A 22,684-nucleotide genomic window follows, 5' to 3' on the forward strand; every position below is an offset into this window, starting at 1 on the left:
AAGATATTTCTAATCTGTTTACTCTTCATATCAAACATAATATGAAATATATTTCTCAAGTGTGAATAGACAAGCAGACATCTGGGGAACAATTTTCATTTTAAGTCTGCCCACCTCTGACAGCAAAGTTTAAAACTGTCAAACTTGCATGTTCTAGAATTGGCTGTTACAGGTTCTCAATATGCAGTGGTGGAGAACTCTAGCTATTTGTCATCCTAGAATACAATATTTGAAAGAGATGAACACTGGTAAATTTTACCTGGTATACCTGTTTAACAGGAAAAAAGTTGAACAGTAGGGGCAAATAGACTCAGTGAAGTATTTAAAATTTTTAGACATACATAATTCCTGTATTCCCAGTTTTACATATTCCATGGCTTCTAAAATTGATTTACATAGTTTTGATGTACAACCTTTGGCATTTATGAATATATATCCTTGGTATTAGTTTTCTTTCCAGACTCATGAGAACAAAAGTGTATAGAAATTAATTTTGGTGGTGAAAAACTTTATTTTGGGGATTCCTGTAGTAACTTTCCTTACATCGCACCTGTATCCAGTATAGGGGCACTGATTCTACACTCCAGCATTCTGCCCCATTTCCCTCCACTGTGGCTTTTTTTCTCTGAAAAAGTAACTTTGTTAAATAAACATTATATGAACTCTTCTCAGTACTGTGGATTTATTTTAAATAGCTTGATATTCAGTATAGTGTGTATATATGTTGATTAATGTCAACATGTCCTGTGCTTATGTTAATATTTCAGGGAAAAGTTGAACTTCTGTATCTGGAAATAGTCCTTGAAATTTTTCCTCAGATAAAGTGATTGTTTTAATAGCTTTTAATTGAGAGCTTTCCTGTTTTCTCACTTAATTGTTTTGCACAAGTCCAGTATTAAGTTTTCAATACTTCTCTGCTTTCTTTATAAAGCATTTTAAGAAACAGAAGAGATTGATTCCTGAAAGAACAGTTTGGAAGTACTTTGTTCAACTGTGCAGTGCATTGGAACATATGCATTCCCGTCGTGTCATGCATAGAGGTAACATAGGATCATAGATACTGCATCTTTAACAAGTATTAAATATATGAAAGAACTTGGCAGGTTCAATGCAAATGATACCAAGTAAGATATTAAAAGAATCAGTTTTGAAAAGTAGCTAACTCAATGTGTGTGTGTGTGTGTGTGTGTGTTACTATAGTATTTTATAAGCAACTTTAAAAATAGGAAGGATTTCTTTGTAAAAGATATGTGATACCCCTGGGGGAATTCTGCACCAAAAAATTAAAAATTATGCACACAATATTTTAAAATTCTGCAAAATTCTACATATTTTATTTGTCAGAGTAACACAATATAATCACACCAGTTTCAATTATTTTGGTAATTTATTTCAAAATACCTGTCACTAAGTATGCCTGTAAAAATACTTACAACAAAAATGATTTAAGAAATGCTTTTTTGACAAATAGATTCCTTACTAGGCATATTAATACAAAACTTTGCGTAATAATTAATTTAAAATACAATACAGAAACATATTTCCTGCACCCCTCAGAAGCAGTGTAAAGGCTTGGGGGAATCAGATAACGGAGGAGCTGAGAGGGAAGTAGTATCTGGGATGGGAGCCTGGGAATGAACCTGGAGGATTATTGGGAGAAGTATGAAACAGGTTTTTTGGGGGGCTGGAGGGGTGGGAGGGAATGTTAGGGAGTTGGGGAGCCTCCCCCATGCAGTCCCTGGCTGAGCCCTAGCCTTGCCCATTCTTTCAGGCACATCTGTCCCATCCTCATGTGTCCCTGCAACACCCTCTCAGCCACTCACCTCCCCCCAAGTCCCTGTGTGGCCCTCACTCCCCTCCCATTCAGCCCCTGGCTCAGTGCTGTTACCCCACTAGCTCCTGTACCCTCACCCCATCCTGTCCCCCTCCACTAGCCCTTCTGAACCCCAGTCTGTGACCTCCCAGCAGTGCTGTGTGCCCCACTCTGTCTGTTCCTCACATATCGCGTTCCTCCTTACCAGCCCCTGCGGGCAGGGTGCTGTGAGGAACGCAGCCACTGTTTCCCCACCCTACCTGCGGCTGGCTGCTCCGGCCTGAAGCCACTGCCCTCCCTTCTGGGGCCACAGCAGCCCCTGATGGGAGAAAGGTGTAACTGCAGCACCTCTCCAGAAGAATGTATTCTATGAAGGGGAAAAAAAATCTGCAGAGGACATGAATTCTGTACATGCCAGTGATGCAGAATTCCCCCAGTAATAATGTGACAGATATGTTGGTATGATCAGAGACTTCCTTTGCTATGGTATGGATTTGGCTATCTCAGGCAAATCACAAATGAAGTCTGGTAATCAAAATAAGTAATGGGGCTATAGGTGTCAGAGACTGTTTATGCCCCAACTTTTTCCCCTTCCATCTGCTGGTGCCTGCTCTCCATTCTAGCACTCATCCTCTTATCTCCTATCATTCGCTCTCCTAAGACTCCCCTCCTGCTCACCTCTCCTTATCACCCATTCACTTTATATACATGTTTACCTCCTCCCAAAAGTCCCTCTGCTGTCATAATCCTCTGTCTTCCTTTATCCATTGGCCTACACTCTCTCTCTCACTCATCCCCACTACTTCCAAGCCTCTTGCCCAGTAGTGTGCCCCAGCAGCTTCCAGCTCTCCTTATGAGGTACTGGGTCTCTCCTAACTATGTTAACCTCTTTTGTTGTCCTCTCACCTCTATTAAAGAGAGTAATTTTTTTCACATAAATAACATGCCATTGTGGATAATCAGATAAATAAAAATGATGGAAAAATAGGATTTACTGTTTATGAAAAGAAAATATTCTTAATTTGTATGTTACAGAATGTAAAAGAGGTTGTTTTTTAGATAGTAAAACAGAAGACTTATATAGTTTGTATAACAGTAACTATTATTAGTGTATGCAGTTCTGTAGTTTTAGAGCTAAACCTTTTATTCTGTTTTTCATTGCTCAGTTTTTGTTATAGTGAATTAAGCCCAACCGTTAAAAGAAACGAGTGATATCCACAATATTAAAAAAAAAAAGTTCATTTGAATTGGAAAAATCCCAGATTCACATTTTATTAAATACTTAAAAGATTTTCTAAACAGTACTGTCATTTGATTTGATTAACGTTACACAAAATTACAAGCCTCATTACATGTTTCATAGGTGATGCAGTAGGTTTTATAGCTAATTTATTGCAAAATGTTTTTCTCTTTACAGATATAAAGCCAGCTAATGTGTTCATTACAGCTACAGGGGTAGTAAAGCTTGGAGACCTTGGACTTGGAAGATTTTTCAGCTCCAAAACCACGGCTGCACATTCTTTAGGTAAGAATTTCATGTAAAATTATTTTGTTGCAAGATAAAATAAAATAATTTTATTTATATAGTCTTCATTTATATTGCATTAACTCAACTCTAATTTAAAAAAAAAAAAAAAAGAAAGAGTTGCCAGCCCCCTGGTTAAATCTTATTAAGCTGTGATGGTATCTATTTCACACTCATTTTCCAGTTTCTTTGCCCTTGGACCTCTTAATAAAAGATGCCTGTTTAGAACAAGTCTGAACCTATTGTGAACAGAGCATTTTATAGAGGTGTAATAAAAAGTAAGACTAAAGAAAGAATTGCAACAGGGTTAAAGACTGCACTGACCCTCTAATCAGCTGTGGAAAAAATACTGTAATCAGGTACGCAATATGAATTTATAAAATGAAATGTAGAACACTTGTTGGTGACAGGCACTTTGAGGAGTTATGAAATGTAAAAGGTTAGATATTGCTAAATTAGATTTTGCTCATATTAGAACAGAACAAAAACAAACCTCATGACATTTTAAAGCCAAATAAGTACATTTTCCTGTTTAAAAAATTAGATACCAGTATTAGACTGATTCAGTATCACTTGACAAAACATGTCTACATAGCATTTAGCCAATTTGGGAGAGCTGCATGTGGGGCACAGATGTTCCATCACCTAGTCTCGTTCCTGTAAACACAATGTAAAATAACAAAAAGAATTACCTTTCTTAAAGATATATTTTACAAATGAAAGTATATCATGTTTTTATACTCATTCCCTGTGAAGAGGTTAGGATGTGAGTTTAGCATCATGTACACCCCAACCTCCAGCTAGTAGTATCCAGGAAGAATGGGAGGAGGAGCTCAGGATTTAGAATTTTGGATAGCAAACATTCTTTTACAAAAGAATGTGGTGGGAAAATATCTTTTGAGTTAAGAGTACAAAAGAACATCTAAAAACACCCAATTCATTTTAGTATGGGAACTGGATCACTTATAAGGAGTAGCATTATATTATCCATACCAAAAACATCTGTAGAGAATTCACATCTTTTGGGTATCATTTGAGGAGATTATTTCGAATCTAAAGAGATGGAATGGACTTCTTGAGAAAATGATACCAAGGGAGTCTCAACAGATTGGCTCTGTTTTTAAAGAGTTGAGGGAAAGTCTACCAATTATTAAATCTAAATGTAAGTACTGCAAAGACGAGTAACTCTCAGTAAGTAATCTGTACTTTGAAAGGGAGATTGTTGTGGGGGCATATAACTAATTGATAGATTGTATTAGGGGACGGTTCTTTTTACTCTGGGGAAAAAAGGAAGTTAAATATGTTAGTGAATTAAATTACATACGTGTGCTTGAAGCTGTGTGTGGAGAGGTACATGATACAAATCCAAAATCTTAAATTAGGGATTCAAAATCTTGCAGAATCTCAGTTAATCAAATCTTAAAAAACATCATGCAAAATGAATGGGAATGTCCACTTAGATGTTACTGGCCATCTGAACTGAGAATTGCTTTAAACCTTTTACACGTAAATTTGAAAAATTGCTGCTTGCTCATGATTGCCCAATCCCAAAAAAACAGATTCTTTCTGACTGACTGTGTAGGTAAAGGTTGCTCTACGATACCCAATTGAATTTTACAGGATTGCTGAGTAGGATATCTAGTTGTAGTCTGTGTTCTGGAGCAAGTCAGAAAAAGGTGTGTTTATCTTATTAATGGCCTAATGCACTATCCACTGAATTCAATAGAATCCTTGCCATTGACTTGAAAGGGCATTGCATCAGCCTTAAGACCCCTCAAGAGGGCGGCCAAGGCTATAGCCAGGATTTAAGGCCCATGACAAGATTTTTATTCAGCATAATAGTATCCCAGAGCTCAGGGGGATTTAGTAATTGCTGGATTTTAAAGAGCCAAAACCATTCTCATTTCAGAAAGGAGACTTTACGCTCTATAATTTTGGCAGTATAATCAGCCAAGTCACTATCATCCAGAAAACCTTTGGGACACTCATATACACTTTCCGGTTTTTCCTTTTTATTATAGATTCTTGTCTGCTCCAAGCAAAAATTCCCACATGTCAACATCAGCAATAATTACAGGGATCTCAATGGGAAAACTGAGATGAAGTGGATCCATGTCACCTCATATAAAAGCAAAAATAGTGGGGCGCCTTCTTTTTGCCAGGCTTGTTCTCACTGAACTTTGGATATAATTCAGAAAACTCCAAATCAAGATTAGATGATAGACTATTTTTCTGTAAAAATATTGCAGTGTTTGCCTGCTATAATATGTAAATAGTCAGTTCAGGCAATATTGCAGCATTCTTTCATATTAATTGTCATGGTTTAGACCCTGCCTGTAAATAAAATACAGTACGTAAAACATCAATTTGAACAGACTGCAGTGGGAACAAGCACTGTTGTACTTTATTTGAGGGAACCAGTAAGTCCTGATCTATAACGTTCAATAGAAAGGGAGCATGCAGAGAAGGTGAAAGTCAGTGGTGGAGGGAGAAGAGCTATCTTAGTACTCTGAGTATAAATCAGAAAGATAGGAAAGACAAACAGTTATTTCAACTCTGAATTTTTTAGGTTTACTATGGGGGAGTGGTTGCAAAGTGCTCGAAGACTGAGCTAGGGGGTAAAAAAAATCTTTGTAATTTCTTACCAATTTAAGAATCAGTAGGAAAGAGAGAAGGGGCAAAAAAAAGTGTTTTTAAAACTGGGGTGCTGGGTTTTGTTGGAAAGTAGGGAGTTGCTTTTTTCTTTCCATAATTTAAACTCGGACCTTATGCCAGGTTTAAGCCTTGGAGAAAATTTTTTGTGGCTGAGTTGTAACTTCACAAAAGTAAGCCTGTACATTGTGAATACTGATATCAACTTCATAATGTTTGCTAAGCACTAATTTATCATAATCACTTTCCTAATATCCTTAATCCAATCCTTTTTTGTTGTTGTTTCTGAATGTCATTTCTCTAGGAGCCTCTGATACTAGTTTCCCCAAAGTATTCTTTCTTCCTCGAGTGCTTGCTCTTGTTGATTCCAAGTAGGTGTGCGCATGCTGTATGCACAGTTGCCAGAAGATTTTTCCCCTAGTGGTGTTCGTAGGGTTAGCACTGGAACCCCCTGGAGTTTTGCCCTGCCGACCCACCACCTCCTCAGTTCCTTCTTACCGCCTGTGATGGTCGCTGGAACGTCGGTCTACTCTTGCTGTGCAAATGTCCCCTTCTTTGGTGGTCATCTACATTTATCTGTAAACAGTTATAATTCTAGTCAGTTTAATAGTTAAGACCCCTAGTGGGATCACCTTTCCCTCCCTTTTCCCAGGACTGGAACATGTCTCATTTCCCTGGGTTTAAACCATGCAGGGCTTCTACGAAAACCATGCCCAGGAGTGATCCTCTCACCACCTGTTTCAAGTGCCTTGGAGAGACCCATCAGAGGGCTTGCTGCAAAATCTGCAGGGACTTCCACTCAAGGACAAAAAAGGAGAGGAACCAGAGGCTAAAGTTTATCTTCATGGAGATGGCCATTCATCCATTTCTGGGCCCGTCAGATCTGGTACCTAGCACATCGGCCTCAATACATAGCGCACCAGCGTCCGTAAGAGACATGGTGCTGAGAAAGGAATATAGTACTAGAGAGCCTTGGCACTGCCACAAATCACTGGTATGGAAGGACACCTCGCGGGCGCAGCACTGCTCACATTCCCCTGTTCTGCGAAAGAAGCAAAAGAAGACAGACGGGGTATGCTTGCTGACATCCAATTCAGGAGGGCGTAGGAGCTCGAGCACAGTGCGATCCACATCAGGCCACTCAGGTGCCACTTCCATGGCCACAGCACCATCAACTCAGGCCCCAGGAAGGGGGTCCATCGAATGCTTTTGGACTCCCCTGCCAGGAAGTTCTGTAGGGAGGGCCTGGAGCTCCCTTCCATGCCGGAGACTTTCAAGGCGGCCAAGAAACTCATCGAGAACACGGCACTGCCGCCCCTGGCAAGGGAGAGTATATCGGTGCTGAGAAAGCGCCCTGTGCCATTGAAGGGAAAAAGATCTATAATGCCTGGACTACCATCTTCCTGGCACCAACAGGAGCTGCACCTCCATGGTCCTTGAGGAGTGAGCGGTTATCAGGCTCCAACGCTGAAGCAGAGTCCTACACCTCCAGACGGAGCCAGCACCGAGAGAGCAGAAAATACCAGGGGATGGAGGTGGCTCACCCGTTCCCCATGCCGTCGCTGCTGCAGTGGCAGATGCCAGCTTAGGGGCCTTTTTTGGACCCTTGGGCATTCCACCAAGCCCAGGGGCCCCAATTGAGTTGATCTTTCTCCTTGGCCTCTGGGAGCAGATACTAGCAACCGCAATCGGAGGACATACCACTGCCAGATATCGAAGCTGGTACTGATTACAACGCCACTCCTGGCACCGAGCGTGATGTTGGCACCAAGCCAAAACACCTGGCACCCCAAGACCCCCTTGGAGCAGAGAGTCAAGAAACTTCCCTGATTAGGGAGTCGTCATCTTCGTCTCCTGAAAAGGCGGTTGCAGGTCTCTCACTAGCACTGATTGCAAGCACAGTAGAGCCCACCAGGAACTCCTTCGAAGTGTGGCACAGAACCTGGGGCTCCAGGTGGAGGTGGTCTCCGATAATGCAGACCTGATGGTGGACATTTTAGCCCTGGCATGAGTAGCCTTGACTCTAATTAAAACTATATGCAACACAACAAGGTTGCTGTGGCAGACTCCGGCTTCCCTGCCCCCAACTGCAAAGAGGGTGGAGAGAAAGTACTTTGTCTCGTCTAAGGATCACAAGTATCTTTGCACCCATCCCCCTCCGGGGTTGCTGGTAGTCGTGCGCAAGACACAAAGGCAGCAAGGGCCCACACCAGGGCAAAGGACGTGAAAAAGCTGGATCTCTTTGGTGGGAAAGTGTAGTCTACCGGGGAGCTTCAACTCTGTGTAGCAAACCAACAAGCAGTGCTGAGTAGATCTTGGATCCTCCACCTCATTTCTTCTTAAACCATTTATCCCATTTCTACCATGTGTGGGCCTGGATCACGTCACATTGTTGGGTACTAAGCACGGTAGAACTGGGATACTCCCTCCAGTTCAGCTCTCTGTCTCCCTCCCATTCCTCATCCTCCCCTAACCCCCCCATGAGCAACTTCTAATTCAAGAAGTGCAGACGCTCCTAAAGATAGGAGCAGTGGAAGACGTTCCTTGGGAGCTAAGGGGCAATGGGTTCTATTCCTGGTACTTCTTAATCCTGAAAGCCCAAGGCAGTTTCAGACCCATTTTGGACTTGCAAAACCTCATCAGATTCCTGAAGAAGTTGAGGTTCCGCATGGTCTCGTTGACCTCAATTATTCCCTCATTGGATTTGGGGGGTTGGTATGCTGCCCTCAACTTGAAGGACACATATTTCCATGTGTATATCATTCCAAGACACAAAGTTCCTTTGCTTCGTAGTCAACTGGACTCACTACCAATTTACGGTTCTCCTGTTTGACCTCTCAGCAGCTACCAGGGTGTTTAGAAAGTGCATGGCGGTCATGGCTGCATTTCTCAGGAAACAAGGGTACAAGTCTGTCCGCACCTGGACGACTGGTTAATCAGGGGCGTTCCAGGGAATAGGTGGAAGTGGACATGAAGTTCATAATCAACCTTTGCCAAATTAGGATTCCTGTTCAACATACAGAAATCAACTTTGAACCCTACTCAGAGAATAAAGTTCATAGGAGCAGTCCTAGATTCAAACCAGGTCAGGGCTTTCTTTCTGAAATCCTGATTCCAAGCCATACGTTCCATCATAGAGGACTGGAAATGATTTCCAACCACCACCACCCGAAACTGCCTTAAGCCACTGGGGCATCTGGAGGCATGCACATACGTTGTTCAGCATGCAAGACTATGTCTCAGACTTATGCAAACGTGGCTAGCATCTGTCTATCGTCCATCCCGAAATTACATTGACAAAGGTAGTTTTGTTCTCTGGCTGCGTTAGAAACACTCTAATGGTGGCTCAACCCACAGTTAGTCTGTGCAGGAGTCCCCTTTTCTGCACCATCCCCCTCCCTGATCCTTGTCACTGACGCCTTGGCAACGGACTGGGGGGCTTGCCTAGAAGGACTCAGAACCCAAGGCCTTTGGTCCCAGGAAAAGCAATCAATCTACATCAATGTGAGGGAGCTGAGGACAGTATGCCTAGCCTTTCAGGCTTTCAGCACTCACCTGGCAGGCAAATGCATATCGGTAAGAACAGACAATACAATAGTGATATTCTGTATAAACACACAGGGTGGAGCATGCTCCTGTCCTCTATGCCGAGAAGCCCTGGAGCTGAGGGACTTCTGCATAGCCCACGCAATTTACCCAGAGGCATTTTACCTGCTGGAATCACAGGACATGTTGGCGGATCACTTCAACAGATCTCTCTCCATCCAGACGTGCTGAACGACATCTTCCAGAGGTAGGAATTTCCCACTTAGACCTATTTGCGACAAAGTTCAACGGGAAGAACACATATTTTCTGCTCCTTCCAAAAATCACAGCCCGGGATCAATTGTGGACACATTCCTCATCCTGTAGACAGGCCACCTGTTCTACGCATTTCCACCCATCCTGCTAGTCCACAAGGTCCTTCTGAAGATCAGGAGAGAAGGGTCCTCCATAATCTTGGTAGCTCCAGTTTGGCTGCGCCAACACTGGTACACCCCGCTTCTCAACCTGTCGGTGGAAACTCCTATCAGTCTACTGCTGGTAAACTTAATCACTCAGGATCACACCACCTTGGCCGCCCCCACCTAGAATCTCTCCATCTCATGGAGTGGAAGCTCCATGGCTGATCTTCTGGAGCTGGAATGTTCGGAACAGGTCAGAGAGGTCCTCTTTGGCAGCAGGAGACCTTCTACCAGGACCACTTAGCAGGCCAAATGGAAGAGATTCTCCATCTGGTCCACACAGAAAGGTACTCCACCTAAACTATCATCCATACCTCTTATTTTGGACTATCTGTTGCATCTCAAGCATCAGGGGCTTTTGGTATTGTCAATTAAGGTTTACTTGACTGCAGTCTCAGCTTTTCACCCTTGGGTGACAGGCCACTCTGTCTTTGCTAATCACATGTGGGGTGCTTTCTCCAAGATCTCGACAGTTATACCCTCAGACCCATCAGCCGATTCCCCAATGGGATCTTAACCTAGTACTATCAACACTGACAAAGCCACCATTCGAACCATTAGCGACATGTTTGCTCCTCTGCCTATCATGGAAGGTAGCCTTTCTGGTGGCCATCACTTCAGCTAGAAGAGTTTCAGAACTTAAGGCCCTCACATCTGAGCCTCTTTACACAGTCTTCTTCAAGGCTCGCCTATGTCTGTACCCAGCCTTCCTTCCGAAGGTAGTGTCACAGTTTCACTCAAGCCAGGACATGTTTCTCCCAGTCTTCTACCCAAAACCACATGCCAACAGATGAGAGCAGAGGTTGCATTCATTGGATGTCAGATGGGCTTTGGCCTTCTACATCGAGAGGACTAAACCCTTTAGGAAGACAACTCAACTCTTTGTAGCGATGGCAGACAGGATGAAGGACCTTCTGGTTTCATCTCAAAGAAACTCTTCATGGATCATGTGGTGCATTAGGGCCTGTTATGATTTGGCGAAAACACCAGCCCCAGTGCTGACAGCTCATTCTATAAGGGCACAAGCATCCTCGACAGCATTCGTAGCTGAGGTCCCAATCCAGGACATTTGTAGGGCAGCAATTTGGTCATTTGTCCACACCTTTTCTGCACACTACGCCATTACTCAGCAAACCAGAGATGAGACAGCTGTTGGTAGAGCGGGACTACAATCCACAGTGTATTAAATTCTGACCCCTCCTTCTACGGGGCTGCTTGGGAATCCTCTGCTTGGAAGTCACCTATGTAGAATCGACATGAGCAATCACTTGAAGAAAAGTCAGTTACTAATCTTTCTGTAACTGTTGTTTTGTGAGATGTGTTGCTCATGTCCATTCCAAGACCCACCCGCCTACTCCTCTGTTGGAGTCTGCCGGCAAGAAAGAACTGAGGGGGCGGTGGGTTGGCAGGGCCCTATATAAGGCATCATGAAGGCGCAACTCCAGGGAGCTCAAGAGCCAACCCTACAGATACCACTAAGGGAAAAACCTCCTGGTGACTGTGCACACAGCATGCACACACCTATTTGGAATGGACATGAACAACACATCTTGAAGAACAAGTTACAGAAAGGTTAGAAATTGTCTTTTCTTGAAAGTGGCCTTCTTTGAGGCTGTTTTCCACTCCAGCCCTCCTACACACACAGAAACTAATGAACTACAAACTTTGTCCAATCACCAATCCATGTCTTCATCTAGAGATTTTTTTTTAACTACATCATAAGAGTAAATTCAGGCTTTCATATATATAAAGAAATAGACTAAAATTCTCCTTAACTGGGTATTATAATTCCTAAACTTAAATTGTATTGCTTTTAATTGCAACTTTTACCAAAACTATTCAAACTTCAAAATTAATGTAAAGATTTAAAAACAAATGTCAGTAGTTAAAGTAGTCTGGCCAAGCTTACTTAATGGCATTATTAAGTCTTTGTGTACAGCCTTATCAAAACAGTAGGGTTTTCTGTTGAGTGTGCATATTTAACTTTTGAAATTCTTCCTTTTTCAAACAAACAAACACAAAAACACTGAGTCGATCTACCTTTTGGTAGAAGAATAACTCCCTCTGAAATTGGAATGCACTGCACCTGGGTTGGTTAGAGGGGTATTTGAGAATAACATAGGGTACACTTTCCTCATTTCTCCCTCCACCAACCTTTCCAGGGTTGAATGCATTTCCTCCATAGTACTCCTTATCGCCGTTATCAGAAACAAGGATTGGCCTGAGTTTTGGTTCCCTGCATGCCAGTACATGGCTCTACAGGGACCAGCCTGTAGTAATGTTGTAGTTCCAAATCAGATTTAGATTTGTGCCTATTCCCTCTTCCTTTTTGAAATAGTATAGGGAAATCTACATTTTTAAGTAAAATCTAATAATGGTGTTTGTGGTAGCCCATAGAGTTCAGAAATGTAGGTTAGAATTCAGTTGAAATATATAGCATTTCACTTCTCCAGTGAAACTTTGTTAGGTAGCTGGTTTGCTCATGGTAGGCAACAGAGTATCTCACAACCGCCACAGACATGGCCAGAGAGTGCTCTCTGGGGGCAGGGAGGAAGAGTTAATAAGTCCCCAAGCCCTGCAAAACCCCCTACATGCACTGAAAGCTTGAGCAGCCCCTGCTTTCCTTCCATCTCCATGGCACCATTTCTCCAATGGATGCATGTTGCATTGTATTCGATAGAGAAGGCAAGTTCAAAGAAATTCGTCTTGTATTTGGAGGGGTGGTGGTGAGGTTTGTGATTGTCCTTAGTTCCTGGGGAAGTTCATTCCATAGTCTCAGACCAACCACCGAGAACGTTCTGTCTCCTTCACAGATAAGCTATACCCTTATTATAGAGGGTTCCATTGTACCAGAGGAGCGAAGTTGTCAACCACAGTCTTCATCCTGGAGCTTCAGGTGGCCTTCTAGATATTGTAGGGCCAGGCCATGGAATACCTTGAATATAATACGATATGACCCTCTGCTCCCTTCAGTTTGCTATCCTTTCTTTCCTACCACACTCTTGTCTCCTTTTTTACTGCTTTGTCTACTTTCCCCTTCTAACTCCTCCACTTGCCCCAGTGATCCCATCTTATCTCCAGATCTCCCTTGTGCCCACTTTCATCTCCTCCTTTACTCTTCTCCTTCATCTCTCACGCTTCTCTGGATCTTTTTCCTTACAGTGCAAGCATTCTTTAGTCTCTCCCATTTAAAAAAAGACCAAACCCTTGACCCCACTTGGCTCTCCAGCTATCACCAAATCTCCCTTTCCTCTCCAAACTCATTGAATGTGCTGTTTATAATTGCGTATTGAAATATTGGCCTTCCTGACTCTGTCCTTTCCAGGTTCTCCTACTTCTCTAATTGCTCCTTCAGCATATCCTTTGGAGCATCCTTGTCATCTGCTGGCCCCACAGTTTTTTGTGCAGGGACTCTGTTCTTGCTTTTCTTCTCTTCTCCCTCCACTTGTTATCTCTGGATTTCTTATCTGCAAACACAAATTCAACTACCCTCTCTTCCCAGACTTCTTTCTTTTTGTCCAAATTAAAATCTCAGCCTGTCTCTCTGACATCTTGTGGATGTCTAGCTGTCAGCTCAAGCTGTACGTGGCTAAAAGAAAGCTCTTAAGCTCTCATCGCTCCCTGCTTCCCCTCTCTATTACCACCTTTCTTGATCATTACGGACAGTACCACCCTTCTGCCTGTCACTCAGGCCCATAACTTAAGTGTCACCTTCAACACCTCTCTGCATGTTCTCACATCCAGGCTATCACTGAACTTACAGATTCTGTCTGCATACCATCTCTAAGATGACATCCGTTCCTATCCATCCATGCAGCTAAAACTCTTTCATCCAGGCTTTCATCATCTCGTGTCTCGATTATTGCAATATCCTTTTCTTTGGCCTTGACAGATGTAATTTTGCCCTGCTCATATCCATAAAAAATACTACTGCAAAGACCATTTTCCTAGCCTGTCACTTTGTCACCCCTCTTTTTGCATCCCTCCACTGGCTCCCCCTTCCCTGTCACATGAAATATAAGCTAATTGTCATCACTTTCAAAGCTTTGTCCTCACCTGATGTATCATCTCCAATTTGTTATTGAGATATCAACTCCTGCCTCCGACTGGCCCATGATGTCAGTATGTTAATTTTTCACCCACTCGTTAAATTTTCAAACGAGCATCTTTGTATTTTCTCCCTTGCTGGTCTGATCCTTGGGAAGATCTCTTTGTTAACATCCACAAAACTACCTTGTTATCCTCCTTCAAATCCCTCCCTTAAGTGCTCCTTTGCCATGATGCCTACAAAAGTCTTGGTAATGATTAAGCCTCTGGTGCATTGAGACACCGTGGTGGCCAACATTATATCATTGTTTCCTGGTACTCCCTCATCTAGCTGTCTTTAGCCATCTGCTGCCTCTTGTCTTATATTTAGATTGTATGCTCCTTGGGAATGGATCATCTTTTTGTTCTGTTTGTGCAGTATTTAGCTCAGTGGGGTCCTGGTCCATGATTAAGGCTCATAAGTGCTATGGTAATACACAAATACTAATAACTGCGATCTTGAACTTTATTTGAAATGCTTTGGGAAGCCAGAATAGGGAGTGGAGGACAGGTTTGATGTACTTATGGTTGCCTTTGCTGCAGTGCTGCTTTCTGTTCTAGCTGGAGTTTTGTAAGTTGCCCAAGCATATCCTGTTTCTGTAGTCCAATTGAGAGATGATGGAGTGAATAACTGAGGCCAAATCATTATCTGGTAGGATGGGATAGAGCTTTATAGCCAACTAGAGATGATAAAAAGTGTTACTCACAGATGCTGCTATGTGAAAACTTAGTGTCAGTGAGGAATCCAAGAAAAGTCCTAAACTATGGACTGAATTGAACAATTGTGTTGGTCGAAGACACAAACCCAAAGAGACCTGAATCATGGCTGCAAAATTTTAAAATGCTATCCTCTGTCCTCCAGCATCAGTTCTGACTTACTCAGGTTCAGTGTCAGCCATATATATAGAAGTTGTTCCAATTGTTAATTGTAACCCTCATTTTAAAAAAATTGTGCCTTATTTCTAGTCTGAATTTGTCTAGTTTCAGTTTCCAGTCATTGTATCTTTTTATATTTCTGTCTGTTAGATTGAAGTGCCCTCTATTATCAGATTTCTGTTCCCCGTGTATGTACTTACTCAAGTCATCCCTTAATCTTCTCTTTAATAAACTAAATAGATGGAGTTCCTTGAGTCTATCTCTATGACATGTTTTCCAAGCCTTTAATTAGTCTCATGGTTCTTCCCTGTAGCCTTTCCAATTTTACAGCATCTTTCATGAGTTGTGCACACCAGAACTGGACACAGTATTCCAGTAGCAGTTGCACCTATACCAAATACAAAGGTAAAATAACCTGTCTACTACTCAAAATACCCCTGTTTATGCATCTCAGGATTGCATTAGCCCTTTTGGAGAGAGCATTACATTTTCAAACTCAAGTTCAGCTGATTAGCCACCATAAATCCTCAAATTATTTTCAGCCACTGCTTCCCAGAATGGAGTCCCTCATCCTGTAAGCATGGACTATAGTCTTTGCTTCTAGATGTATGACTTTACATTTGGCAATGTTGAAATATATATTGTTTGGTTACACCCATCTTTGTAAGTGATCCAGATTGCTCTGTGCCAGTTACCTATTTACCACTACCCCAATCTTTATCATCTACAAACATTATCAGTAATAATTTTGTTAGCTTCCGGGACGTTGACAAAAATGTTAAATAGCATAGGGAGGAACTGATATCTGTGGGATACCTTTAGAAACACACCCACTTAATGATGATTCTCTGTGTATAGTTACATTTTGAGACCTGTCAGTTATCCAGTTTTTAATCTTTTTCATGTGTGTCATGTTGATTTTGTATCGTTCTAGTTTCTCAATCAAGATGTAGCATGGACTCAAGTCAAATCCCTTACAGAACTCTATTACGTCAGCCTTATTACCTTTATCAGCCAAACTGATAATCTTATCCAAAATAGATACCAATTTAGATTGACAAGATCTATTTTCCACAAATCTGTTAATTGGCATTAATTATATTACCCTCTTAATTCTTTATTAATTGAGGCCAGTATCAGCCATTCCGTTATTATTTATTAATAGCAATAGACCTTACAAAAAAGAATTTCTCAATTTTAAAACTGCTTTAACTAAATAGAGCAGTAAACTCATAGATTTTCACATTTTTCACATATTGATCTACTTTATGGATTAGATCTTTGTTTTCTGGCATCCCACTCCCTCCTTCTGTTGTTAAAGGAAGTAATGTTTCTTCGTAGTGTTATGCATGATGAAAACATCTTTTAATTATAAAAATGATCTAGGAAGAAAACATATGTTTTAATCAAATCTATTTCTTTTCTAGTACACTAGAAAAATCTCAGTATTGGTATATTTTAGAATGTTCTGTAATGCCGTCAATGTTCAAAGTATCAAAATAATGTATCTGTTTTCTGTTTGCGTCATGCTACGAACCGGTCTTAAAGAGATATAACTATTTTCTACATCTTTAGGTGGTTTCTTTAAATTCAGTGAGGAAGAATTTATACTGTAATAATTTCTTGGTTTTGTTTCACTTGTCGGTCTTTGGAGGCTTCAGTTTGTATTGCAGTTAAGGTGTTATACTAGGCTAAACTCTGTAAAATGCTAGCATTTGTTCTTCTTTTTCCCTATCATCAATCTTTCACACTCATATCAAACCCCTAATGTATCAGCAGATTTCCCAGAGCTACTGGTTAAAATTACCTTTGCTTTTGGTAAACTATGAACCTTCAAACCTCAGTGTTTTCAGCTGCCCCCTGCGGATTCTGTGAAGCCCCTTTCTGGCACATTTCTCACTGCCAGTTACTTGTTTTATGCTTTAGAGCAACGAAAGCTGTAGATCTGTAACCTGTTAAGAACCAGATTACTATTAAATTTGTTTTTCATTGTTTAAATGAATTGTGCCAACAGAAAGGGCATCAGAACATTAACTCATGGCATTTATTAATAGGTGCAAAGAATGAAAGTTTTGAACATATTGTTTTCTCTGGAAATCTTGAGCTCAGATATTGTTTAACAGTTGTACAAAAAGGATAATAAAAATATGAAATTTGCTGCGGTATATCAAGCCAATTTGTCTTGTAATTACAATTTCCACTTTCCTTTTCTGACAACTTTTTTAAAATTGACAGATTTACATGGTATGTTGGAATAAGAAATGATGTCAAATGCATAAGCCATCTATGGCATTATGTCAAATGCAGTACTTAGATTGTCAGAATATTATCATTAAACATATTTACTGTAAAAAATATTACTATTGGGAATTTAGGGCGGAATAACAGGTTAAAAGTTTAAATAAATTATTGTTTTCCCTTCTAGTTATTCTTCTGGCTATGTTACTGAATTTGGTGTTTGCAACCCCTCACCTCCACCCCTAGCCCTCCCCTTCATAGGAAAGAGACCATCCCTTCTTGACCATCCTTGGTTGTGAGTAAATATGAACATCCCGAGAGGATGGATGGTTTTCACAGTTCTCTGTCATTTTGAGGTGCTGTTTTCTGCCCCATCCCACCTTTCTTTAAACTCTTGATCTGTTTCTGAATTCACAGTTGTGACGATTCCGCACTCAGTCCAATGCTGAGAGATAATTTGTGTAGTGTGAGTTGACACCCTCCTTCTCTCGCAACTGAGGATGTCTCTTCTTAAACACTTACAGGGCCTGATCCTCCTTGTGATACAATATATGGCCCATGTCTCTGCATATCTGAGAAAAGATTATGTTCTAAGCTGCCACTGATCTGGAATGTAGTTATCAATGTTGTTCTGAAAGTTGATTTCTATCCCAGTCAAAACTATAAATTACCAACAGGCATGGGCTGACTAATGATATAGTACTAACATCTCTAATTGAGGATTAGAATTTTCACCCTTAGAAATCCTAGAAATATTTTACTCTGTTTCTGAAAAAGTGTGATAATACTTTGGTGATTCCTCAACGCTTACAAAGTATATAGCATGTCGTCTCAATGGGCACAACAAAACAAAAAAGCACACTCTTGGGAATAATTAAACAAAAATATTAACCAAATGGCTTTTTGTATAGAAGCAACAAATCTTGTTTGTTGTTAGTTAATGTACTGATTTAAGTATTCTGCTAATTTATAAGATATTTAGCTTCAAATAAAGTCAGTATTTACTAGATTCAATTCATTCCTATTCGGTACACATTGCTTACCAAGAATAACTACTTAGCCATTCCAAACAAAATTCAAATAAAAATGAGTGAATTTCATTGTCTCCAGTTGTCAAAGTTTGAATGTATTAATTTACTCTACTGTTATGCCAAAAAACAAAACAAACAAAAAAACCCCTGCAGGGGGCTTAGAGTAAAGTAGAAATAAGTTGATACACCAAAAATTTCCTCTAGCTTTTATTTTTTCCAACTTTGTTTTTGGTGATTATCTGTCAGTCAAAACTGAGGAGTAAAATTCTTGGAGAAAAAAAAGAGGAAGAAGAAGAAATAACTTATTGAAGATTTAAAGTTTTAGAGTGTTCTTCCAAATCTCTTTTCAGAAAGTTCAATTTGAAATTTTGTTGGTTGCTTCAAAAAAAACCCAAAACTACCAACACCACTTTTAAAGTGTTTTACAATTTTTCCAATTGTAGAAAATTAGAGATCGTAATTCAAAATAAAACATCTTAATTAAAATAGTTACATTTTTAGAGCCAATGTGTTTATGCATGTCTTTTTGTATGTGTATTTTCGACTGCTATATATGCATCTTCACATTAACAAAATTGTATTTTAATTGTTGTGTATGGTTTATATATAGGATATAAAATAATTATTTTCCACCCTAAATATTGTAATATTTACAGTGGTATAAATTTCAGCAAGGAAATATTTTTTCATTTAAAAATACTTCTGTGTTTATTGCAGTGGGTACACCTTATTACATGTCTCCAGAGAGAATACATGAAAATGGATACAACTTCAAATCTGACATTTGGTCTCTAGGCTGTCTGCTATATGAGGTAACACTGATAACTCCAGTAAGCTTAATACATTGATGTCTTTTGCTTTATTAGATGTGTGAGTTCTAGGATTCATCTATATATTTTGCTTCTTAGTGAGATATGCCATTTAGTGAGACGCTGCTTTTAAGCCATATATAAGTACAGATGGCATTATTTTTATATTTAGTAATGTGAGCTTTTACAGTAATTTCAAAATATGTTATGATTGATCTGATCAAAACTTACCTTTTAGTGAATTTTCTAAAAAGAGATGGACAATAATTTGTTGAAGACTAGTATCTTTAGGCTTAGTTCTGTAAGGATCATAGTCTTGACTGTCTAATGAAAAGCATATTTTTTTCTAAATTCCTCTAAATGTTTTAACTAGCTTTAACTAAATACAACTATGAAAACAATGCATATACGCATTAAGCATAGATAATAGAACTGATTGAGAGTATGTGGTTAATTAAAATAAGAACAGTTGGAAGTATATTTTAAATTCAAGTTTAATTTGTTTGCAGTTATTTGAAATCTGACCATCAATAAAGAAATCAGACTACAATACACATATGCATCACTTTTTGGTTTAATTTTTATGAGCATAGCTTTGGAAATACTAGTTAAAAAAAGATAGGCTTATCTTCAATTTTCTTTGCTTGCAATTACTGAACTTCAAAAACATTTATTAATTCCTATAATATAGATATAAATTAGGTAACGGTGACATACCTGTATATGATATTAGGCAATGAAAAAAGTAAAGACGTATGGCAAACTTCCTACGAAATTAACTGAGTTTTGCTTCAGAAAGGCATGCAAGATTGGTCAGTAAATTAACTACATCCTCATACTTTGCAGTGTATCTGATACAGATCTACTGAATATAAACTTGTGTTAATGTTTTGAACAAGTACCTTTCTCACTATAATATTGGGAGCAGGTACCACTCCCAATCTACTCTCAAACACAATCTACCTCCTATTTGCAGTGTGAACTCACCTCCTCCTTGGAGTTTGGCTTTACTGATTAAAAAAATTAACAATAAGAGAACAAAATTCAGCTGAATATTTCTTCCTGGTCTCAGTTGCATCTAGGGTTTCTCCCTTTGGATTGCTTAACCCACACCTAAATCCCCTCTCTATATATCCAGGTGAGGTAACAAGCCATCTGCTCCATTGAGGGTTATGTCTGCACTTCAATTAAAAACCTGCCACTGGCCTATGCCAACTGACTCAGACTTGCGGGGCTTGGGCTGCGAGGCTGTTTAATTGCAGTGCGGATGTCCAGCCTTGAGCTGGAGTCCAGGCTCTAGGACCCTGTGCGGTGGGAGGGTCCCAGAGTTTACACTGCTACCTGAGCCAGAACATCAACACTTCAATTAAACAGCTGAGTGAGCTATCAGGAGCCAGCTGTGGGTGTGTAACTGCAATGTAGACCTATCCTGAGTCAGCAGAACTCATTAACATTTTCCAGCAGAATCAATGTGGGTTGTTTCAGGTAACTTTAATCGACCTGTTAGTTGTATACCACATTAGGGTGGATTGTCTTCAATGTTTTATATTAAATATCTTTCACAGATATACGCATGCACACGTGTATTAAAACAGTGCCATAAATGTGAATATCTTTATATGTGTAAACTGTATTTCTTCCCCAAAGAGCTTGCAGTGCTGCACACAGTTGTTATTGATAGTCATGGGAACTATTCACAGTAGTAGGTACTACATCTGCTAGCAAATATTTGCAAGATTGGCCCTAAATTGGGATTTGATTCTGCGTGGGGATCCCCTAGCACTGATGCAGTGCCCTTGCAATGTCCCATCATTGAAACTGATGGGATTCACACAAGAACAAATAGAAATTTTAACAAATCTCATTTCAGGATGATGGCCTTGAGGAGAATGTCTTGATTTTGGTGTCATTAATTGTTTGGTTTTCTTTAAGCTTGGGACTGTGTTTATATGGAAACAATAAATGAAATATTCAATAATCAGTTAGTACATAAAATATTTCATGAGTTTTAAAGTTAATTTTAGATTTTGTCTGGATTATAAATTATCAGATAGGAATAAGAATGACTTGCAGTTCACAAGAATTATTTTCTGAGTTCGTCATTTTCATATTGTGTACAGTATATTAAATACCGTGTGTGAATCTGGAGTATTTCCTTTTTATTTGGCTACTTTGAAGTAATTACTTTGAAGTAATTTTAGAAGAACTTAATAGAATAGACAGCAGGACATGTCTTAATGAAATAGCATCTGTATTGCCATCTTTTATGACCAAATAAATACCTGCTTGAATACTTTTCTTCAGATAATTTTTAGAATTTCCATATGATAGTAAATTATTTTCAGTGGCTTGAAAAGTTTTACCAGTATGGTATTTAAATATGACATTTAGAGAACAGAACAGTTGTTCTATTTCCTATATTAAAATGTATCCTATAATTGCACAATAGCTAAAAATCTTCAAAAATATATCTCTAATTGTTAGGCATTTGAGGCTATATTTACTTTATAGCTAATTCTGCAGCAAGATAGATGCTGCTTTTTTGCTGGTGATTGGGATGTATCTTTGAAATATTAGACATAGTAAACACGTTAGACTATGTAAATTATTCTTATAATTTTTGTTCCTTGTTTTTCTGGTGGGGGGACATCTTGAGATTCTTTCAAGTTATGAACTAATAATTGGCTTTCTCGCATTTGAGTATCAGTGCAGTTTTACATTTCCCTCTAAGCAGGTTTCCCCAAATCAGATCCATTCAGTTGTTGATTCTAGAAGATAAAACAGGAAACTGAGAGACGTAAAAAGAGTTTAATAACTATTGCATGCTATCTTTTCAGTTCTGCAGTTTTTCCTTTATAATGGATGCTGACCCATTTTTAGGCTTGTTGCATGCTCTAATTAAATCGCTCATCAAAATAAAACCGTACAGTTTAAAACCATAATCTTATACCCTCTGTCACTGTGCTACATGTTTTGTATATCATTTACATTTTAAAGTTTTTATTGTATTATTTCATGGTTAATGTTAATACATTTTCTGAAATTTCTCCAAATTAGTTGGGGAAAATTCTGGCATTTTCATGACCTCTCAATAAAGGTCTAATTGACATTTTATTAAACTTCCTTTCATTTATGTTTTAATTTGATTTAATATTCAAATGATAGGAAATTAGTTAGATTATAGCTAATACTGCATTATAGTATTTTGTATCCTATCCTACTAAAGGTTTACTGTTTAATAATCAATATTAACGTTGCAGGGCTATTAAGGTTTTTGAATGCATGTTTTAGACACTGAAAATTAGACTTTCAAATATTCCTGAAACCTCAAAAACTCTACCACTGCAGTTTTAATTGATATGCAACAAAGTAGACTTTACTAATTAAAATCAAGATGCTGTGCTTTTGCTACATGGACCTTTACATGGAAAAGTAGGTTTTACACATTTCCTTTTATTGTTCAGCGCAGCAATTGCATCCTTACAGGGTTGTAGGTTGGTGGCTTACAGTTCAAAAAAAAAGAGAGCTGCCACCAGCCCTGAAGACAGACAGTGGGCTTTCGTCCCTCAGCCCACCCCCAGAATACTAATCAGGAAAGTCAGACCCTGGAGGTCAGGGAGCAAGTCAATCATTCTAGCGATCGTCTCAGT

The 22,684-nt window shown here is 39.5% G+C and overlaps 1 protein-coding gene across 1 annotated transcript in view; it reads left to right on the top strand.

Moving 5' to 3' along the window:
* Window positions 1-22,684, top strand: part of NEK7 (NIMA related kinase 7) — a 119,347-nt gene that overhangs the window by 83,591 nt on the left and 13,072 nt on the right. Inside the window, exons 6-8 of the mRNA XM_067538294.1 lie at window positions 932-1,040; window positions 3,231-3,338; window positions 18,943-19,037. Coding sequence (XP_067394395.1) covers window positions 932-1,040; window positions 3,231-3,338; window positions 18,943-19,037 — 312 coding nt within the window. The remainder of the gene's footprint in view (window positions 1-931; window positions 1,041-3,230; window positions 3,339-18,942; window positions 19,038-22,684) is intronic.

This window comes from Emydura macquarii, unplaced genomic scaffold (genome assembly GCF_026122565.2).
Source record: "Emydura macquarii macquarii isolate MOO-44397 ecotype Brisbane River unplaced genomic scaffold, CSIRO-AGI_Emac_v2 contig_480, whole genome shotgun sequence".
Classification (NCBI taxonomy): Eukaryota; Metazoa; Chordata; order Testudines; family Chelidae; genus Emydura; species Emydura macquarii.